Source organism: Lingula anatina, chromosome 7 (assembly GCF_051362555.1).
Source record: "Lingula anatina isolate TDL-2025a chromosome 7, LinAna3.0, whole genome shotgun sequence".
In the NCBI taxonomy this organism is placed as follows: domain Eukaryota; kingdom Metazoa; phylum Brachiopoda; class Lingulata; order Lingulida; family Lingulidae; genus Lingula; species Lingula anatina.
The window spans coordinates 412,495-435,537 of record NC_141773.1 but is presented as its reverse complement, the minus strand read 5'-3'; the positions used below and the strand labels follow the sequence as shown (position 1 = coordinate 435,537).

Below are 23,043 nucleotides of genomic sequence, written 5' to 3'. Positions count from 1 at the left end.
GACACACCTCCTTTTCGTCCAATCACACGAGAAGCACGTGGCCTGTCTGCCCTCGCCGCGCGATAAGACGTGTTTTCCATTCAGTTCGATAGAATCGTAAACATTTGCGCTCTAGATATAGGGCTTAGCGGTCCATTTATAACACCTAATCTACTACAGTCAGTTCTCAAAACAAACCAGGGTTAGAGCTGCTCGGGCTCTTTCTGAAGCCAATACATTTTGAAGACGAAATACGCGAAGACGTTGAGAGTTTTTACATTCGATTGATTTTGTGGGACTCCCTATCATCAATACCTTGAAGTGATTGAGAATATATTTCTGATTTTGACGAAAATTAAGCCCAAATATCTGTTGATAAAATCCACCGTTTCCAGACTATCGCTCAAGCTGTTATAATGGAAACCTGTCGAAGGAATGTCGATCTGAACGGGTAAGTTACTATTTCGTTACTGATTATTCATTTCTGTTGATTAGCCGGTATTCGTGTACGGAACCTAACGATAATTAAACCTCTTGTTATCCTGGCTAAATCTGTTTTATACTTTTCTTCCAAGAGACTTCCAAGTTACAGCTGCTTTCTTTTTAAGTATTTGTATAATTTCTCGTTCTTCGAGGAATACGTGCAATATATTCAGAACTAATTTGCAATTGAACCAATTATGAACTCTCATTATTATGACAATTATTTGCTTAAATGGTTTTTATGACAATATCATTTAAGGTTAATGTAACCTTTTGCCTCATGCCCAATAATGTTATCAATCCGATATAGATAAATTAACGCCGAGTAAAGGTGACCTTGCTCTCAGCGTCTGCTCAGCGTTCAGTAGGTTGACGTTTTCAACATGACCCAGACGGCGGGTTTCTGAACTTGATAACAAACGCATTGCATTTTATAACATTATCTAAGAACTTTTTAGTATGTTTAATATTCTTCTTAAGAATTCTTTAAAATATCAACAGGGGACTGATTAAAAAAAAAATGAAAATAAAAACTTAATCATTAAATAAAGAAGAGACATGGCTTCCAGATAGCAGTATAATTAATGTTCTTAACAATGAAGCCATTACCAAAATGTCTGGTATATTTCAGCAAGGAACAGGTGTATCACTACTACTGATACTAAATCATGAACATTTACATTGCAGATTTGTTTTAATGTGATGAAACTTTTGTCAAAACATGGTCAAGAGGGGATTCATTAGGAATATATGAAAAAATTGTTTTGTATAAAGAAAATTTGGAGCTAGGACCCGTATCATTCATGATGGGGCAGAAGTTTAAAACAGAGGTCAGATGCCCTTCACTGACAATTAAGATGTCACACTGTGAGTTCCTGAATAGCAAACTTTTAGAGATGCTCAAGTTTGTAAAGCTCATTTGTTGGGCAGTTGAATTTAAGCCCTACAGTTTGTCCTGTGACCAGAAATGAACTTTCCTGAAATTGGACCATGTAATGCACTTGATCTAACATAACCTGATTTTAATGAACATTTTGACCGAGCCATGATCAGATGGATCTGCAATGTCAAGCTAAAAGATGAGGCTAGCTCTGATTCTCTGCTCCTGAAGTTGGGTCTGCAGGACATTGAAGAAGTGCTGCGCCGCAGTAGACTCCGATGGTTTGGGCATATAGAGAGAAGCAATGGCTGGATTAACCGCGTGCGAGAAGTTGAAGTAGTGGAGGATAGAAAGAGGCGTGGCAGACCAAAGTTAGCTTGGAAGGACGTGGTGAGAAGAGACAGGGAAGCGCTTGGTCTAGTCATTGAGGACCCTCAGGATAGATCAAGTTGGAGAGGAAGACTGCGTGTCAGACTGGCCCCACCCTCTGTTGAGGATTAATCCCGGCCAGTATAATATAAATTCGGATGATGATGATGATTAAATTCAGTTCATCTCCCATTAGGCTGTCAGATGGAATCATCTGTGAACCACAATTGGGCATCGGGCAGTTTCCTTCCAATTTATATTAGTTTCACTCTTTTTCCATCCTGCACATGAAGATGGGCTTACTGTGAAAATGATGAGTCAAGTTTTTATAAATTAAATCATTCAGATATTTCACTGAAAGAAAATTTATTGTCATGTGATACCAGGGCTGAAAAAGAAAATTAATTAATTGATGAATTAATTAATACTTTTTTTTTGGGGGGGGGGGGAGAGAGAATTTTTCATCTTTGCTTACACCAAGTATAGGCCTAATGACATGGATTCATATGGTCAAGGCTTCGAAGCCTTATAAGGGTAGCAGAGGTTAAGTAAGTACAAACCACTTAGTGAAACAAATTTTGATACAGTTACTTTTCCCTTAATGACAATTTTATCAAGATTTATTCTGTGAATTCTGAATTAATACATGCATTCAGGCTAAAGCACCTGTCATTGTCCTGTGTCCAGCTGTGATGACCACAATATTGTTCCAGAATTCACTTCCCTCTCATCCCATGATAGACTTAGTAGGTGTCAGTCTCTTCACGGTTCTAAGTATTTTGTACATTTCTGTCAATGAACTATATGTGCTCTTTGGAATATTGAAAAATATAGGTTTATGTGTAATAATCTGTTCTTTTACACTTTTCATCACTTTTTGTTTTAAACTTGCAATGATTCATGGCAAAAAGTTCAGCATGCTCTGGTTAAAGCATGTGGCACTGTTCCAGATCCTGCAAAGCATTTCTGATTTCACTGTTCTAGATATTGTTGGCAAACATGCGGTTCAGTACATTACAGCAGCTGAGGAATTGTTTTGGTGTGGATTATGATGTGGTTCAGATTAAGAATTGTTTTGATTCCAGGCTTATCTGGGCCTGATGCAATGTATGTTTGTACAAATGGTTTCAAGAGAGTATTATGTAGGTAGTTCAGAATGTTTTGACCTTGTTGATTCAATGGTTAGACACCTTTCAGGGACCATATGTATAAATTCTAGGTTAATGAATTGGGGTAACTTTGGTGCTACAATTTATGGGTCTGGTATTTACAAGTGCCAGTTTGTGAAGTTAAACTTACACAAATGATGGTGATTTTTCTACTAGCTACTGCTAAATTTGTTATTTTTTTAGAGTGTAATATATATATACGACTAACAGTGTTATCCAGTATATAAATAGATTAAGGAAAACTTAATATTTTGCAAAGCTGGCTCTGTCTAACATTTTGTGATGTTTACAAATATGCTTATATAAGTTAATGTAATTTCTCTCTGATCCCTTACATGTTCCATTCTTTATACTGCAGCTAAACCCTTGCCTTTTATAAAATGGAATGTATGGTTCACATTGTCACCCAGTGTAAAAAAATATTAATAAATTTTATATAAATTTTGTACATGCAACTGTCTCTCTCTCGATAATAATTCATGTCGTATAAATTTGCCTGTAATTACTGTAACTGCATGCTCTCTGTAACCATAACTAAAATGACCCAGATAAGCTGCTGGCAGCTTTGAGTTTCCAGAAATCTCTGAAACTTCTTTTGGGTACTTCCATACAAGTGGTGTTCTTTTAGGAGTTTTAACTTAAAAGACTTGGGCCGTTCTTATTGCTAGAGGAGAGTAAACAAAAGCTGTTTGGTAAAGTTGGCAGCTCAGTTGGGTATTAAGTAGCCAGTTCTAACTGGTCTGACAGGCAGGAACTGGTATTTGTGTTCAACTTAAGGGATACAACTATAAGCCATTGACTTGCTATTACAGATTAAATCAAGGATTTAAGTCTGAAGACTTAATGAATTTACAGCACACCCATCAGGGATTAAAAAAACACCAAAGCTTGGTCTTATCTCTCTCCTCAAAATTTAATTTTTAATAAAAATATTTTGGGAACTGGGTCCCTACTGGTATGTCTGTAAGCAGCGGAATTATTTTCTGTTCAATTTGCTTTTTTAAAAAAACTGTGTTCTGTTGATATCATTCCAGAGGTATCCATCTCCCTAAACCCCATATTGTGAACTGTGTTCTGTTGATATTATTCCAGAGGTATCCATCTCCCTAACCCCCATATTGTGAACTGTGTTCTGTTGATATTATTCCAGAGGTATCCATCTCCCTAACCCCCATATTGTGAACTGTGTTCTGTTGATATTATTCCAGAGGTATCCATCTCCCTAACCCCCATATTGTGAACTGTGTTCTGTTGATATTATTCCAGAGGTATCCATCTCCCTAACCCCCATATTGTGAACTGTGTTCTGTTGATATTATTCCAGAGGTATCCATCTCCCTAACCCCCATATTGTGAACTGTGTTCTGTTGATATTATTCCAGAGGTATCCATCTCCCTAACCCCCATATTGTGAACTGTGTTCTGTTGATATTATTCCAGAGGTATCCATCTCCCTAACCCCCATATTGCCACTATGGAGGAGGATGTTCTGTATCACTTTGCCCTGGGGACTAAGAGTCATGACCTGAAGAAGATGTTTGGGGATGTCAAGGTCAGTAAAAAGGCCGACCCCCAGGGGTCACTCAGTACCAAGTGAATTGTGAATTGGAAAAATACTAAATATATTCTGATTTGGTCTAAAAATTAAAAGGTTTTCTCTGTGAATTTTATAATTGATTTGGTTAAAAATGTAAAGAAATTTTGTCTAAAAAAAGTTAGCCCAGCATCTACTTGCTATATTTGCAGTGATATCTATGATCTAGCTTTAAATTACAAAAGCATCTCTTTACATTTCTTATGGAGTACAGAAAGTTCAATTCCTGTTTGCTGTTTTGTAAAGGTGGTTACTTCTTTTGTAAATTTCAGGAAAAAACTTGGTGAAAGACTCCACCAATTCGATTTTTTAATTTGTATATTTTTTTCATTATTAATTTTTTTATTTTTATTTTATTTTACTTATTTATTTATTTTATTATTTTTTTTTTTGCAGTTAGTTTTTCTGTTCTTAAACATAAAGCTTTTTTGACTGCCAAATTGAAATTTTATTTATTTATTTTCCAATCTCATTCACCCATTTTTAAACTTTTATTTCATATTTACTTTGTTTTGTTTTTTGTTTCAATTTGATATTTAATTTTATTTTGTTATTTTATGTCTGTCCCTAGTTTGTATGTACAGGAGGCAGTCCTAAACGTATGCAGAGCTTTGCCTACCTCCTGGTGGAAGAACTTGGACATCAGCTGCCCGCTGGTCAAACCCTGGTCAATATAACCAAGGCCACTGACCGCTACAGTATGTTCAAAGTGGGACCAGTGCTGTCAGTTAGCGTAAGTAGTTTGGCTTGAATTCCACTTTATTGTTTAAAATTGTATGGATTTATTTATTTTATTAGAAAAGTATACAAAGGCACTTTAACTGCATTGTCAAGAGCTGAGTTGTGCTGAAATGACAAATGTTGATTTGCGATTTGTTGTACTATTTCAGCATGGTATGGGTATCCCATCTATTTCCATCATGTTACACGAGATCATCAAACTGCTTTCTCATGCTGGCTGCCAGGACGTCACTTTTTTCAGGATTGGTACCTCAGGAGGACTGGGTGAGTGACACTTGATGTCGCATGACACAGTGAAGTCACATGACACTGTAAATTTGTGTTTCCAGGGAAGTCCTGACAGCATAACCTAGCACACACTTTCTGGGCACACTATGTGCATGTCAGCAATATCTTTATACTTGATTTAATTGTGATAAAAATTTACATTTTAGTTTTTGTTTCAAAGCTACTGAAATTATTTTCTTTAAAAACTCTGCCTTTTAGCTACAAAAAATTGTAAATAGAATGGATTGCAAAAAAATGAGCTACCTGAAATACCTTGTACATTGACTTCTTGAATAAATTTTCAAGTTATTTGGAGTTTGGAGTAGAAATACAAGTTTGAATTGTTCCCATCAGGTCTGACTCCAGGTACAGTGGTCATCACAGAGCAGGCAGTGGACGCCTTGCTGAAACCAAGCATGGAGTTTGTAAGTGATCACAGACACCGTGTGCCTTATCTTTTAAAAAGGCTGAAAAATATGAACTTTTGTTGAAGAGGGTTAAAATATTCACCAAACACAAACAAAAATAAAATATTTTCCCCTTTGTGATAGGAATAGAACACTTGTCACTTTTTGCTCTCATCAAAATCTATGTCATATGTTACAGGTCCACTGAACCACATTCTGCCCATGGGGAGAGGGAAGGGGGAGAGCAGGGGCGGATTGAGGCCGTCTTCTGGGTCTTCCGGAAGACGGTCAGATTTTCAAGTTTACATTCACAAGTATCTAATTTTTTCTGTCGGAAGACGGTCAAAAATGGAGGATAGGTCAACAAAGATAATTTGGAAGATTGTCAGAAAATATCTCTGGATCCGACCCTGGGGGAGAGGGAAGGGGGAGAGGGAGGGGAGGGGGAGAGGGAAGGGGGAGGGGGAGAGGGAAGGGGGAGAGGGAAGGGGGAGAGGGAGGGGAGGGGGAAGGGGAGAGGGAAGGGGGAGGGGGAAGGGGGAGAGGGAAGGGGGAGAGGGGAGGGGGAGAGGGAGGGGAGGGGGAGAGGGGAGAGGGAGGGGAGGGGGAAGGGGGAGAGGGAAGGGGGAGAGGGAGGGGAGGGGGAGAGGGTTCACCCAAATTAATCAATGTCTAAGTCTGGATTTTTAGGATTTTAAGATCCCAAAAAAATGTGCATTACTTGGCTGCAGTTTATCGATTCCTGGATGTATCCATCATCTTTATATTTCAATCATACTTGTATTGTTATGTTTCCAGGCCATTTTGGGTAAGAAAGTGACCCGTCCAGCAGATCTTGACCGAGGTCTTACTAACCAGTTGCTGGACTGTGCTATGGCGGATGATCACTTCCAGACAGTACTGGGGAAAACCATGTGTACGGATGACTTCTATGAAGGTAGAGCACTTGTTTATTGAAGTAATTCATTTTGACAATTAATCTTTATTTACCATATACAAAATGTGCTGCTGTTGGATATCAAGACAATAGAAAGGCATTGAAGTGTAAAAAATGATTATTTTTTCTAACTGTAAGAACCAAAGCATATTTAGCTATGAGAATCTGTAATTAAGCAAAGGCATTTTGTGCATGTAATGAAATTTAGAAATACAGATGGTAAATCTATTTCCAGATGCCAGTATGATAACTAATTGGCCTTTTTTTTCAAAAATTAATAGCTGAATTTTACCCTCCGCCATGTTTGTATTTTCCAGGTCAGGCACGCCTAGACGGAGCACTGTGCGACTACACAGAGGAAGATAAGATGCAGTTCCTCAGGGAGATTTACGACAAGGGAGTCAGAAATATTGAGATGGAATGTATCTGTTTTGCTGCCATGTTGAATCAGGCAGGATTAAAAGGTAACATGGAAATGACACGGGGGTCTGGCTGTCATTTTAAATTGTTACCTCCGCCAAGGAGGTTATGTTTTCACCCCTGTTTGTCTGTCTGTCTGTCTGTTTGTTTGTCATCAACATAACTCAAAAAGTTATAGACCGATTTTAATGAAATGTTCAGGGTAGGTGGGAAATGGGTAAACTTAGAACTGATTAGTTTTTGGTGGTGATCCGGATCAATAACCAATCAATAATTAATAATAATCAAAAATCGCTTCCTTGGCGGAGGTCTGTGCTCTCAGAGTGCTTTTCTAGTTACAGAAAGTGATTTATTTTGCCTATAATGAAACATTCTACATTAATTGGCTACAATTAGATCTAATTGCATACCAAATTAAGAACTTGGCTTAAATTTCGGAGAGTTGGTGTGAGTACCAGTAAAATTCTTGAAATGTTGCTTGGTGAAAAACAATTTGGGTGAAAACAATGAAAATGATGAAGAAAAGTAGCATCTTTTGCTTCTTCTCTCTCTCTCTTACTCTCTCTTATCCCTATATCTGTTACACAATTTCTGTTTTGTTTACCAAAAGCTTCCAATCATTTGGTATAACATAACATAATAACATAACATAACATAATTTTATTTCACGTCAGTTTTCCAACAAGCACAACACTAGCCATAGCAGGCTAATATCACCGACAGAATGAAATAAATTAATGTGAAGTACTATAATAGTGATATAAAATTTAAATAAATAAATAATTTATTTTATATGCAGTTGTTTTACCTGAGAAAATATTAAAAGTATTTAAGTGTTTAACACTATTGATTGTATAAAAGTGAGATGTTGCCTTAGAGGCTACCTGAGATTTAAAACCAGAATGCCTTTTAGGCTATACATTTGCACACAATTCACATTTCCAGTTTGACTGGGGTGTCCAGTTTTGGACCATACCTTTAAAAGTGTCCAGATCTTTACAATTTTTCATTGATACTGGCAACATATTCCATAGTTTAGCACCACTGTAGGCTAATGAATTTAATCCATAGCATTTTGTCCTGCAGTGCTTCTGAAGCAACTGATTTGAGTTCCTTAAGCTGTAAGGTACTTCTTTAACACTGAACAAATCCCACATGAAAGGTGGGGAGAGCTTATTTACTGATTTAAACACTTCAATTATTACAGCTCTATTCCTAGAAAGCTCAAGAGTAGATAACCCTGCTTTCTCTAGTAATGTACTATAACTAGACTCAAAATCATCATACACAAACTTTAAGGCTCTGTACTGAATGCGTTCCATCTTTGCACAATCTACAGCACCACAAAAGTTCCAAGCTAAAGCACAATAGTTAAACTGTGATAAAATAAAACATCTAAAGACTTGTAGTCTAGACATTTCATCAAGGTACTGTGAAAGTCTCTGTAACACTTTAAGTTGAGCACCTGCCTTCTTACATAGTACACTGATATGATAATGAAAATTAAGTCTTTCATCAATATTCACACCTAATAGTTTCACATGTGGTTCTGTGGTGATATTAGCATTATCAATACTGATAGTATTTCTATCTGTAGTTTCATTTAACATAATAGCATGAAATTTAGATGGGTTAGCCTCCATCATATTGTCTCTGAACCACTTTATGGCAGTCTCTGACTCTGTAGTTAGAGTCTCTATCACCTCCTGTCTGGTTGGGTGCATAGCGACTAGAGTGTTGTCGTCAGCATAGTTGTATAACGACGCTCTGGTGATCGTTGCGTAAATGTCATTCATGAAGACATTGAAGAGGATCGGTCCCATGATGGAACCCTGCGGGACCCCCTTTACCAGCGGTAGCCAATCACTGACATGTCCAGAGAGTTTAACCCTCTGACTGCGTGACGAAAGGTACGCCCATATCAAGGCACAACCTTTTTGCGACATGCCGTAGGCCCTGAGCTTGGCGATAATGAGCTGGTGCGGCAAACAGTCGAACGCCTTGCTCAGGTCCATTAGGATGGCTCCTGCGTGGTTGCGATTTTCCAAGGACTGCTTCCAGTCCTCGATCAAGCGAAGAAGCACATACTGGCAGTTGTATCCTCTCCTATAAGCGGCCATCCTGGGATCCAGGATCCGCTGAAGGAAAGGCGCCAGCTGATGATGAAGTATCTTCTCCAGTACTTTGGACAAAGCAGGCAAGATACTAACAGGCCTGTAGTTTTTCATGATAAGATTGTCATCCTTCTTGAAGAGTGGCACCACTTCAGCAAGTTTGGCACCATCCGGAAATACACAAGTATCAACACACTGATTGTAGATTGACGTGATGTGGTGACTAAGGCATGTAGCTACAGGTTTCAGTAATCTCGGTGGTACACTGTCCCAACCTGTTGCCTTAGTAGTGTCCATGTCCTTAATGATTTTCATTACATCATCTGGTGTGGTATGTTCAAAAGTGAAATCACAATTGTTCATACTAGATTTGATATTTTGCACACTTGGATGATCAGTGAAGTAAGTTTCACACTGTTGTACAAAGTCTGTATTGGAGGTCATCCCTTGATCTAGATCAAGGTTACCCCCAATCTGCGATGCAATATTCACATAAAAATTGTTCATCACATTGGCTACTTCCTGCGGCTTAGTCTCAATGGCATTTTCTGTTCGTATCATGATGGAGTTTCCATCGCTGGACCCTTTGTTTGTGAGGAAGGGCTTTATCGTAGACCAGAAATCACAGTTTTTAGGTCCATTTCTGCACTTGGCATTGAAATAGTCCTTTATGGCCTGTTTCCTTATGCGAGTTGTACGGTTTCTTTGAGATCTGTACTTTTCCCAGTTAGCATCTGTAGGGAATCTCCTGAACTTATTTTGCAGTCGTTTTTTGTCTCGCACAGCCTTTCGTAAGGTTTTGTTCATAAAAGGAGCCTCTTTGGCTCGCACTTTGACAGTTTTCAGGGGTGCATGTTCATCCATAATCTCCCTGAGCATAGTTTGAAGAGCCCAGTAATTATCAGATGGGTCTTCAAAGATTTCACACACAGTATAGGGAATGTAGTTCACTTCCTGAGTATATAAATCCATGTTAAATTGCTTATAATTGCGATAAGTCACTGTTTTTGCTGGCAGCCTGGCAGCAAACAGTTTGAACACAACATATATCATGTCATGCGAATCACTTAATCCTGTATTCATGGTTGCTGATTTAACACATTTGTCAGCTCGGCTCACAAGTATCACATCTATAAGAGTAGATCCATGAATAGTGTGATTTGTAGGTTGTTTTATCAGCTGCTCCAAATCATACTGATCACACAAGTCTCTTAATGGCTCACCTTTGGCGTCATGTAGCAAATCGAAGTTGAGATCACCTAACACACATATGTCGGTGTAGTTACTGTGAGCTTTGTCCAAAATGTTAGCCATTTCTTCAGTAAAGGTTGCATTTTGTAGACTAGGTGGCTTATAAGCGCACATGAGGAGATACTTTGACTTTTTATTAGGCACTACCTCCACAGTTATCATTTCCACAGCTTCGGTCTCATGTCATTTCATCCGACGACAGGGTATATCCGACCTGATGTAGACCATGACACCGCCACCTTTTTCATCACGGTCTCGTCGAAACAGCCGGTAACCATCAATTCTGAACTGCTCATCTGGGAATGAGTCGTCCACCTTGGTTTCTGCTATGCCTAGTAGATCCACTGGTACTCGTCTCAGTGATTCACGGATGTTAATTACTTTGTGGCGAAAACTGTTAATGTTTATGTAGGCAGCAATAAACCCTTTGGGATGGTCCTTTTTGATGTTATCAAAGAAATCAGTATTTTCACACTCACCATCACTACTGCTGGAGTACTGTGTACTGTGGTATTCAGCTTCACATCAAAAGGTGCAAGTTGTGTCTCATAGGCTTGCATACTGGTCTGGACATTTGAAAGTGAAGAAACATTCATACATCAAACCTGAAACCAGGGTTAGTTTTGTGTTGATTGTAATATCAGTTTTATATGATATTCTCTGCCCCCTCCTCCAACAGGTGCAGTTGTGTGTGCCACCCTCCTGGACCGCCTGAAGGGAGATCAAGTGTCCACCCCACACGAAATCATGAGCGAGTGGCAGCAACGTCCTCAGAAGATTGTCGCAAGATACATTCGTAGGCAGCTCGGAATCTCATCAAAATGATTTCACAACACTGATCATATTTCCTGCAGCTTTGTGAGGAAGAGAGAAAGATGGATCATATAGAAGTGTTGTGGTGTTTGTATATTGTATATATATCTACTTGTCACAAGTCACATTGCCATGTCACTAGATGTAGAACCCATGAAATGCAACACTGGAACAGCCTGTTCAGCGACAAAATTTGAAGAAAAAAAAGTGTGGCTGTTTTTATGCAGGTCACAATTTTATTGAATTTGAAAAGTGCAGCAAATATGTGTTAATATTTTACATAGATGACAACTTATCAATTTATTAAGAGAGAAATATTTTGAGAGTTTTCTTATTTTATCATAACCTCTATAGACTATTTTTGACTATATTCCTAAGTTTAAAAACCTCTTTTTCAATTACTATAACTAAAATACAAGTGACAAGTTCAAAACTTGTTTTATTTTTGCCAAAGTTAGTGCCAGTGAGATATCTGAAAACTATTCGAAGCAGCATCCATGAATTATTTAGTGAAACTATAAAGTGAAATTTCAGAAGAAGGAGTGTCTGTTTCTCAGATTTTAAAATAGTTTTGCTTTCAGAAAATGGTAGTGGGACCAGTGGCTTTATGTCCGTCATGAAGTATTACTTTTAGATATTTGTAAAATATAGCGGATTTTATTTATGTATGATATATTTTATTTTGTGGTGTGCTGTGAATTTTATGGGATCTGTCTAGGGATGGACTTAAATTTATGACAAAAACTTACAAACAGGTTTATTACTATACAAGATCGGTATTCAAAACTAGCATAGCGTACACTATACCTCATTTGTGCCATAAAACGAGGAATTCAAGCCATGTGAACCGTAGTATTATTATTCTAAATTTATCAAAATCAAACATCCTTTATGATATCCAGTTGTTATTTTCATTTACCTTAGTTAGATTTTATGTTCACCGTCATTAGAATATTTAACAGTATTATATCGTTTGTATGTTTAAAGTGCAAAATACATTCTGCCAACGTTTTCAATGTAATCATTTAACTGCCGGTCTTGCCTGTTCATATTCATAGTTTATAGTTAAAGTATTGCCAGCATTTTGGTTTTTCTTATGATATGTCAAATTCAGATTAACTTTGAAAGTTTCACTTGTATTGAGAGTTTTTAGTTTTTACAAAGAATACTGTATGTATTCTAGTCGTTCAAATGGCCAGGTTTTGCTTGTTTGGTGCTATAACATTATATGAGTGTTGGTTTTCAGTATGGCGTTTTTGTAGATATCCGTATAGACCCATTGCACCGACGTCATCGCTGGACTACCTTCTAGCGTCACTGTCCGCATCCTGATATACTGCAGTTTGCAGGTTGACCTCACATTGCGCCCTTTCTGTGTAAACCATGTATAAAAGCAGTGGAGGAACTACAATTTTTGGGAGGGTGGTAATAATCTGAAACACTACCAAAAATACATGGCAGCAGAGTCCGGAAGGATGGGGGGGAGGGGGGCACCCTTTGGAAGTATGCTGCAAAGGTTTAAGTCAAGTGGGCAGTAACTGACGTCGTGTGCAATCGGTCTATGCTTTTTTGACCAAGGGTGAGCGCGAGACCTTTAACGTAAAATGTGTTTTGGCTTTGATTGTTTCATTACGTCATGTGTTTTTTGCTTTTCTTTGATTCACGCAAACAGAAATCATATCGTGTAGAATAAAAGTCACTTTGGTATTTATTCGAAAGAAATTGTTAATTGGAAATTAAACGCCATCCAACGAACATTTTTCTTTTAATTTTTAAAGGCAGCGTGTTGTATACGCAAGTAAAAAACGGACGTCAAACGGAGTAACCTAAAAATATAAAAATATGACACAATTTTACCGGAAGTTTTCTCTGCCACCGTGAACACAATTGGAAGTTTGGTTCAAATAAATTGCATTATAGAAGCTGACTACGTGATTTTAAATTGGCAATTGCACTTGTCGTGAAGGCTAAGATTTTTTTGGGGAAACTGTGATTGCCTTCTGTAATATTACGCGTTTTTCTACCGCAATACATAACACAACACCTTGTTCTTCAAATTTGATATTTGTCTGTGCTTTGGGATGACATCAATTTACTCTGAGATTGAACTCATTTTTCTGCATATTTCCCCTTTGATAACATTTTATCCCAGAAAATATTTCCATTTTGGTCTAGCGATATTGTGCCAGAGTTTTGCCTTCTCTCCCTCTCTCTCTGTATCTCGGTGGTATTCTAGTACTGGAAATCTAAATATTCTTAGAGTTGTGCTTGATAATGTAAGACAAATCTGTTTTTGTATAGTTACAAAAAAATTATTTGGGTGTAAGAAAAAAGGTGAAGATCAAGAACAACGTTCCCAAAGACGTGTCAGCGTAGATTGCGTTAGAGAAGACAAACTCTAATTGTGACTGGATGTGCTGCACTCGATTGTGATTATTGCAGTTGACATTAAGCATGGAGGTTTTTAAACTTATAATAAGTAGCTTCATTTCTTGATCAATTTTGAAAGACTAAATTTGGAGGTATGGAACGACCCTTGTTGCTAGCACACAACGATAGATACCTCAGAAATATGCAGCCTTAAAGAACGAAGAATTTCGGATATGATTTTAATATTTTCAGGAAAAAAACATCTTTCTTAGATATATATATATATGAACGGGAGTTCACCTTGATGCACAGAAACTGTATTCTCCTTCTCTCTCTCTCTCTCTCTCTCTCTCTCTCCTTATAAGCCGGTGTCCTCTGTTCACTCTACATTACAGACACGCGGGTTTTCTCTCTCTAAGACCCCCTGGGCACAAATTACAGAGACCAACCTCTTAAGTAATTCCCTACAATTGTTTGCTCGTGTATGACCAAAGTCAAAAGTTCAGCAACAAAAGTTAAGAAATAAACAATTTTCTTCTTTAATTTCAGATAAGTTCCTCCTATTGAAAATTTATCAGTATTTTCGGCACGTTTCCCCGCATTAGTAAGGATGTGGTGGAGGTCTTATGGGTTCTTGTCACGCTAGCCGGGGACCCAGGAAACGCTCGGCGTTATTCTACAGACAGATGTCCCTTTTTTAAAAGTCATGTTCCCTGATAAGTTAGGTGGACCTTGTTACGATTAGTTCACCGCAGTCAGCCGATCTGGTCGCTCTGTTCTCCCACCCGTCTCCATTTTTGCCAATAGTGCGGAGTTACATGCACACTATGTAAGAAATACAAATGTTTAGCAATAATTCAGAGAATTATATAAAATATATAATTCATCATGACGGGATACATTGATCATGGTTTGAAACAAATGCATCTTTCAACTTGCTGTTACTTTGAAATGCGTGATCCCACCCAGAAATGTTTTGTTCTATTGGTAAAGATAGTGTATAAAACATAAAAGGCTTACTATCACACTAATTGTTATGGTTAATGTAAGCGACATTAGAAATAGCTTCATAAAACACGCTGTTGTTACATGACCCGTACCTAGCGCCATATGTTGCACAATGTTTCACGTCATCGTGGTTTGATAAGAGCCATCAGTATAATTAGCAATTATTGTATGTGCTGACGGCAGTTTTCATCATAGCATTGCTCGTTTTGCTATGTATGAATATATATCTCAATTGAGAAGCAAATGGATCAGCCCCAGTTTCACAGTTCTATGGGTTAGTTTTCAGTAAAACATTGAACTTGGGATGTAAACGGTAGACTTGTGGTCAGGCAGTTCACGTTTTGGTAGCAGTACTCTCCGTGCCCTACTTCCGCTCCCAGACCCGTAGCCAGCAATTTCAAAAGGGGGGGGGGGGTCTTTTTCTGAAAATGTGGACCTTTTACCATGAAACCTTCGGGTACCTAGATAAGATTTACATAAATCTTTCGACCCCCACCCACTAACTACGGGCGAGCGCTCCCAACTCTCTGTCTCTCTTTTCCTCCCTCTGTCTCTCTCTCTTTTCCTCCCTCTGTCTCTCTCTCTTTTCCTCTCTCTCTCTCTGTGTCTCTCTCTCCCACACACACACACACACACACACATACACACATACACACATGCGCGCGCGCGCCCACATACTCTCTCACTCTCTCTTTCTCTCTCACATACACATAGACACGCGCGCGCATAATCTTTTTCTTCATCACACACACACACGCGCGCGCGCGCACGCACAACACAATGTTAGGTATTATTTTCTTCCCCTTGAATTTCCCATGCGCCTCATTCCTTACATTCAGATTAAAACGTTTTTCAGGCCGCCCTGGACGTCAGCAATGAACACAAAGTGATGAGACCGTTTAAGGAAAACCGATCTTCAAGTAAATATAATTTTATCTTATCTATTTTGTTATGTTTTAGCCTCATCAACCCGATTAATCACCTGTGGTGACGATGTTGCTCAGAGATAAAAGTACTACAGTAAATAGTTCAGGGTTAAAATTTACAAACTGGACTTCAGTTTAGTGACCCGAGTTTTGGCGAAATGTGATTAATTTCTCTGTTTGACTCCCGAGTAGCGTGGGAGAGGTCGGGAAGATTTCAACAGCGAGATATAGTGTTTATGGAGTGAATGATATTCTTTCGTAGAAAAATCACAAAAACTCAGGTGTATACTGTTCAAATAGAGATTTTTTTACTCTCCGTGGCTGTGACAGACTGATGTACGTGTATATGGGTGCTTTCCCAGAGATTTAGATCGATCTAGAAATTAAGATTTAGATCGACCTAACTCCCTGGGGGTTCACGCTAAATTGCAGTCAGCCGAGCGGGCACCATAGTTAATTACCCTCTTACAGCTTTTAGTAGGCGGGACAGATGCTTAAGCCGGCCAAGCTGACAGTAATCTAGTGAGACTCCCCACAGGGATAGATCGATCTAAAAATCTATGGAAATGGGGTCTATGATATTACCGTAAGGTATCAAAAAACGAATAAAATTAATAATCAATATGAACATGTAAAAATGACAGTCATAATCCCTACCGTTATTGACTTTGCAGAATTTGTTTTATTGAGTAATTCTATATTATGGACTGCAAAAAAAATTGTTCAGCATGATTTATTTGCTTTGAATACGTGTAATTTTCATCAGACAATTAGGTTTAAGGCAATAGTACTCATAGTACGCTAGCGTGAGTAGTTTGTATTTATTCAAAAGCTGTCATCACGTAAAAGGATATTTCATTTGTGTGAGCGGTTTTTTTTTTTTTTTTTTTTTTTTTTTTTTTTTTTTGGGGGGGGGGGGGGGTATGAAAGATATATAATCAGTTTCCAGCAGCAAATCCCAGCATCGGCCCCGAAGTAACAAGGATATTTCATTTATGTTTTACATTTTCAGGTCAAAAGATTTAGGTTTGCTTTGGTAGTACTGCCTCGGGGAAACTAGACGACTTTATTCATGTTTTAATTTCCATGTTATTTCAGACCTAAAAGATATGTCAATTGAAATATTGTCTCTAGTGAAACCAGCTTCTTCCCCGCGGCATGAAGATTATCAGATTTATGTTTTACTTTTTCGGTCCAAAATTAGTATTGTTGCATGTGTTCACTCTGATGTTGTCTACAAAAAGTTGCACACTTTCTATCCTAAGGGAATAAACTGGTTTCTCCTTGTCTTAGTTTTCATTCAGATATTTGGTTTATTTTACTTTTGGGTGGGAAAATGATACTAAAATTTTAACCTCGATTGTTTGTTTTTTTCACTTAAAAGTAGAGTGCAATTATGTCAAAATACTTTCATGACATAGGGCCTAATTCTTTGGCTGAGACTGTTGATATGTGACATTATATACGAAAATAAATTCAAAAACAATTCAAATTTTTTGGGAAAAAGTGTGAATCAAGAACCATTATGACAAGGAACCCCTTCTTTCTTATATTCTTTTTTACAATTAATGAAAATTAATGAAACCTAAATGCCATAATTCACAGGGATCAGCAAGTTAATGCATCACATGCCAAAGTTCATGAAGTGTTTCGAAGTAAACAAAGTTCACATCACGTGACCCTAGTTGACCCCCGGGCAGAGTTATAATGAAGATTTTAGAACCAAACAATAAATTAAAAGGCACACAAAGGTAAATGTGGCCATCCTCTTAAAATAGAACAAGATATTTGTTAATTTCAATAATCCCATTTCTCTCTTAAGACTTTCTCGATTCTTTCGCTGTATAAATTTAAAAGAAGAATATGTATGCTCACTATATCCACATTTCATTCACCCTGAAGCTAATATACTAGAATTTTACCTAACTCGCTGGTAAAATCATGAAGTTCCCAACTGGCAAAAATGAGGGTATGTGCTGGGTAAAGTCACTGTCAGTAATCAGAAACTCAGGGGGATCGAGTGATATTTCAGCGAAAAAATTGAAAATCTCTAAAATGAAAATAAATCCAATACTTGAAGCGAGTTTTGTAGCAGGTCAAAAATCCATTGTATCATTTCCCCTTTTTAAGTGACAAAACAGAGCAGTGCCACATGCGGTAGTGAGGAAACGTGCTCAATCTTTATGGTTAATAACGTTATGAAAAAAGTCGCAGATTTTAAATTATATGCAAACAAAGATTGTTTACGCAAGCTGATTTGAAAGAGTCTGGGTGCAAAGTGTGATGAAGTTGATAGAAAAGAATGGAGTTTTCTAAATTTCTCAATTAAGTTGTTTTATGTGTGGCATACCAGGTCTACAAGGGTGTCTGTCATGTCTGTTGAATACACAGATCTAATGTTATCAAGGCATTACTGGTATGATCAATAAGACAATATTTGTTATGAATAAATAAATGATAAACACTAGGATTGTACATTATTACTCTTCCCAAATAGTGTCAAACATCCCACATATTTCTGCTCTATATTTCTGTCTGTATGCCTCTCTGTCCCCTTGCTCTTTTAATAAATCTTTTTTTCTAAATACCTACTTAATTGCAACCGATCAAAAGTGATCCCTTGAAAGAAGGTACAGGGGGAACACTTGCACAGAAAGTCGTGCATGCCATTTTGTCTGTCAAATAACAGATATTCTCAAACTTACAAGTTTTCTTTCATCAAACTCACTCGACATTTCGGTTCACTTAACCCGGCCACTTGTAACCCAAGTCACACCTAGGCCGCCATTTCCAATTACCACCTGAGGGAACGCGGCATTCTTAATTTTCTGCTGGAAAAAAAGGAAAGAATACAGTTCGTTGGAAATGATTGTCAACGCAGTATATGCGGTACTGTATAGAATTTTAAACAGGGGGGTCTCTGTGTAAAGTTTCTTGTTCCTATTGGGTCCAACTCCTATAGTATGTTTTATATGAACGTGCTACCTCGTAAGGTACTCTTAAATAAGAATAAAACTAGAATAATTATAATGAAAAGAATAAGGGGAAGTTTTAGTTCTTTGTTTTGTTGATGGTGGATGTTTAGGATTTGCTAACAAAGCTTTCAAGGGACGCGCACAAGACCTGTGCATGAACCCAGGAATCATTACTGGACTGGGGAACGCGGGATTTATTTTTGTAAGGTCGTGCCAGGGTAAGACGCAGAAAAGTTCAGTCAAGGTTTTTTTTAATTATCTAGGATTTACCAATTATGATTTACCTTTGAGTTCTTTCTAATGTTTATTTCTAGGGAAAGGATACTGAATTTTGTAGGTAGACCTACTGGATACACCAATTTAGGTTGGATCAATGTTTTCTAAAAGAAAATTATCCATATGATCAGTGTTTTAACAAAAGGGGGCGCCATGACTGAAAAGAGCCCTAACCAGTTTCTGTTCTTCTCAACATAAAACGAAAGGTCTCAAGTTGACGTATTTTTGGAAAATACAAATCCCCCCGAATGGTTACATTATGAAGGCCCATCAGCCTACCAGAATAACTTGTTTTTCACGCAATATCTTTTCATTCCACTTTAGCTTTTTATCCAGTTGTCAAGAGCCGTTCCCTTATTTAACCTTAAAAACTTTGTTGTGAATGGCACGTTTGTATTTTGAGTTCATTGATTTCTGCAGTCGTAAATCCTGTTTGCCCTTGACGTCCACAGATTACCCAGCATGCCTTGCACACGGCAGACGACATTTGGTAAGGTGCTCCCTGTTGATATTGATATGGAGAGATAAAGAGAGTTTGGTGATACACAAACACGCGAACGCACACATACGCGCAAACACACTCTAAGATAAGGATAGCGAGATGACAAATCTTTTATGAATTGTTTAAGTAAAAAAAATGAAATAATATGCTGCAAGTGTAGGCCTAGGTCTCAGCGAACTATAGTCAGTATAGGCCAAATTATCGTTAAAATTGCTCAAACAATAAATATTTCATAACTTGCCATCCATCATGCCAACAGCCGTATGAAATATTTACCAAGTGAAACAATCATCGCAAAAAGTTCAGTGCCATTCAAGTCATTCAAATGACAAAAAAGCACTATGTAATATTACACCACGTAGGCCAAATTATGGTGTTTTCAATAGTGAGAGGTAAGTCTTATGTTATGTAACATAAAATATATATAATGACAGCTGATACCACGAGTACGGTAGACACATTACTCCATGGATGCGTGCTATTTATCAAAACTGAAATGTCATCAACCACCCAATACTTTCCTAAGACTTTAGTCAACATTCCGGGTTTCCCTCCACCCACACGCTGTCTGGCACGACATTTTCAAATCCTGCGTTTCGTTACTGATAAAAACTGAAATATTCAAACCATTTTAATCTTATCGATCAAAAAACGTGCTTCATTTCTTACCAAAAATTGTCCTTTTTGTACATCTACGTTCCCACAAAGTATGGTGACTTCATTTCATTTTTACACTAGAGGGCCTAAATGTACACATCGAAGCAGTCATCAATCTATTATCTTTATGCTGAGTGCGTCGATTTTTTTGTCTAAACTTAGATGAAAATTGACATTTGTTTACATAAAAACTTATTGTTTGGAATCATCACGTTTTTATGTTGACTAAGAAGGCGGTGTCATGACTTCTGTTTACTGCTGTGTTTGAATTTGGTGATTGTTTATAATTATCTTTTGATTGTTTCCAATCTTTCTGGAAAAATAACAGCCTATAAAATCCCCCTGTGTACTTGCATCCGGTGAAAATATACCATAGGTTTATCTTTATTTAGACTTATAATAATAATGAGAAATTCCTATTCAGGAATCGTGTATTTATCACAAAGATTATACAGTAATGTTATACAAAAGGTAACAAACTTCCCCGGGTTAAGAAACCACTTGTCATACGTAGATATGTACTCTCATATGCCACAGTATCCAGTTGATGTCTGTAGAATATATCATATACGACAACCCTGCAGCCAGTGTCAGCCAAACCCCGTCCACAGCAGCGTCCTCTGTCCACAAGACGCAGCAGTCAAGACCTAAAACCCCATTCCCATACATAGATCGATCTAGGGGATTCTCGCTAAATTGCTTTCATCTTAAGTGGCTTAGATGTCTGGCACGCCTACTGAAGCTGCTAAACGATAGTTAATTACCCTCTACCATCTTCAGTGGTTCCAGACATCTAAGCCGCTTAAGCTGAGTGCAATTTAGCGTAAATCCCCTCGGCGATGGACCGATCCCACTAGATCGATCTAGGTATGGGAATGGGGTCTTATTTCTGAAATCCTACTCCTAAAATCCTGAAAGTTGACACAGAGGGGTTGGATTACGTCTTGACACAGGAGCACCCTGGGCTGGAGTGTAATGACAGGATTGAGTCCTGTTGACCTTGGGTATTATAGACCTGCCTCAATCCTTTCAAGAGTTTAGTGAGAGGTTATCAACGTGATTGACTTCATTTAGACTGTTTAAACAGCTCGCGTTCAATAGAGCTTCCTCCAGATGAACTAACCAGGAGTTTTAGTACACTCAGAGTAAAGCTTTGAACGAATCCTATATGGAGGTCTTACGTTTGAGTTATGCTGATTAAGTATAGAAATTCCGGAAGCCGATCTGGATTAAATCTTTTAAGATGTGGAAAAAAAGCGTGGACACTTTTTCGTTAATTACATGATTCTGCTATTTTCTGAAAAATTATTCATTTTCCAATCCAGGATTCCCCGCAGATAAGTGAATAAAAATAAAAAAGACAATCAAATAATGATGATGAGAAATGTTTGAGCTATATGTATTAGTGGCTAATGTTTGATAATATGGACAGGGGGCATATCAATTTAGACAAATAATCCAACGAAGGAGTGAATAAGTACATGCACAGAGTTCTATGTTTGGAACTATATACCTTCTACACTCCAGGCTGGGCTTTATCCTTGATTCCAAAATATTTTGAGTGACATTATTATTATTATTATTAGTATATTGGTTTTGTCAAAATCTTAAATGAAAGATTAAACATTGAATTGAAATGTTTTTTTTTTTCATTCTTTATCTTATTTGAAAAAGTACCCTCCCCTTTCTGTTTCCCCTCTTCTCTAAGGCAACGCCCATGGATAACAGAAAATCATATTAGTCATAGGGTTTTCCCTCTTTCGCTTCCTCTTCTTGCACATTATCCACAGATCGCGGCGGTTTTACAAAGCAGACGACAATTGTCACCTGACGCTGACTCTGGTGACTCACGTGTTGGATCAACTAATTAAAGTTAAGCAAATCTCACCTTGTTATAGACCAGCGTCCGGTGTCACGTCAACAGAGCCCCCTGTGGTCAGTATGACATAGGGGCCGGATCCCTTTGACTTGTACAGGGACACCCCGTCCAAAATATTGAGACACTAAGTCACGTCACTACGTCACGCTGACCCTAACCTATATGAATCTAATGGCGAGCTGACTCTCTGTTACACTGTCTCTTAGTTTTCTCTGTACATATTATCTTCAGAATGAAAGTCGGTGTTAACTGTAAGCCCGAAATTTCTGGTCTACTTTATAGTGCAAGCTGAACCCGTGATGGTCCACCATAGCAAGGAATAGACGTATTTTTACTTTGACCATACTATACTAAATATTGGTGTGGAGCATGAACTATACATCTTTCTTTTTATACATATGTCGCAATATTCCAATTTCGTGGACTATCAGTGGCACAGTGAACAGGGAATTGACCCGCGCTAAGGAGGGAGAGGACGATAGTTTACGTTTTGTTCCTTCACGATGTGTTGGCATGAAGCGTGTTACGACAGAATCAACCCCTAAACCTGTGCGGTGATCACACAAACTGTCACGGAGGGATTTTCGAGAGCCTCGGACTGGTCAGGAACAGACCAACAGAAAGCAAAAAACAACAGTGGACAAAGCTTTGCCCTTAAAGAAGTTCACTTGTTTTCTGTAATTTTCTTTCCGAAAAAAAATAACAACGTTTTAACGCGCTTTTCCCCGAGGTTGTACCTCTTTGAACGCGTTTTTTTCCCTTTCAAGTTAGTTTTCGAGTTCTTGTGTACGTAGAGACTGCCATGGCAATAATTCACAACTTTGTTTCTAGACCAATGTCTGTATGATTACATGAAATTACTGGTGTTTTCGTCCATATCAGTTAGTTATTCTGCGACGGTTCACAGGGAAAGTTTGTGGGGGATTTTCTTCTACTTTGTGAATCAGCGGAAGGAAGTTAACCATTTTTCACAGGTAATTGTCTAGAACAGTTGCTTGTACCATTTCTAAACCACTGAAAACCATT

General features: G+C 38.0%; 1 protein-coding gene and 1 long non-coding RNA gene across 2 annotated transcripts; one reads left to right on the top strand and one right to left on the bottom strand.

Annotated features, from left to right (window-relative positions):
• The first annotated feature begins 53 nt into the window (after positions 1-53).
• Positions 54-13,351, top strand: LOC106162619 (uridine phosphorylase 1). The gene is made up of 8 exons (XM_087016845.1): positions 54-430; positions 4,321-4,432; positions 5,046-5,207; positions 5,365-5,479; positions 5,837-5,907; positions 6,688-6,826; positions 7,144-7,290; positions 11,291-13,351. Exons 1-8 carry the CDS (start codon positions 396-398, stop codon positions 11,434-11,436), a joined length of 927 nt encoding a protein of 308 aa, XP_086872971.1. The 5' UTR covers positions 54-395; the 3' UTR covers positions 11,437-13,351.
• LOC147760574 (uncharacterized) lies at positions 12,658-22,328 on the bottom strand. The gene is made up of 3 exons (XR_015335397.1): positions 22,027-22,328; positions 18,434-18,559; positions 12,658-14,619 (listed from the first exon to the last, which is right to left on the bottom strand). It is a non-coding gene; the product is annotated as an uncharacterized LOC147760574 (long non-coding RNA).
• Between the last annotated feature and the right edge of the window lie 715 nt (positions 22,329-23,043).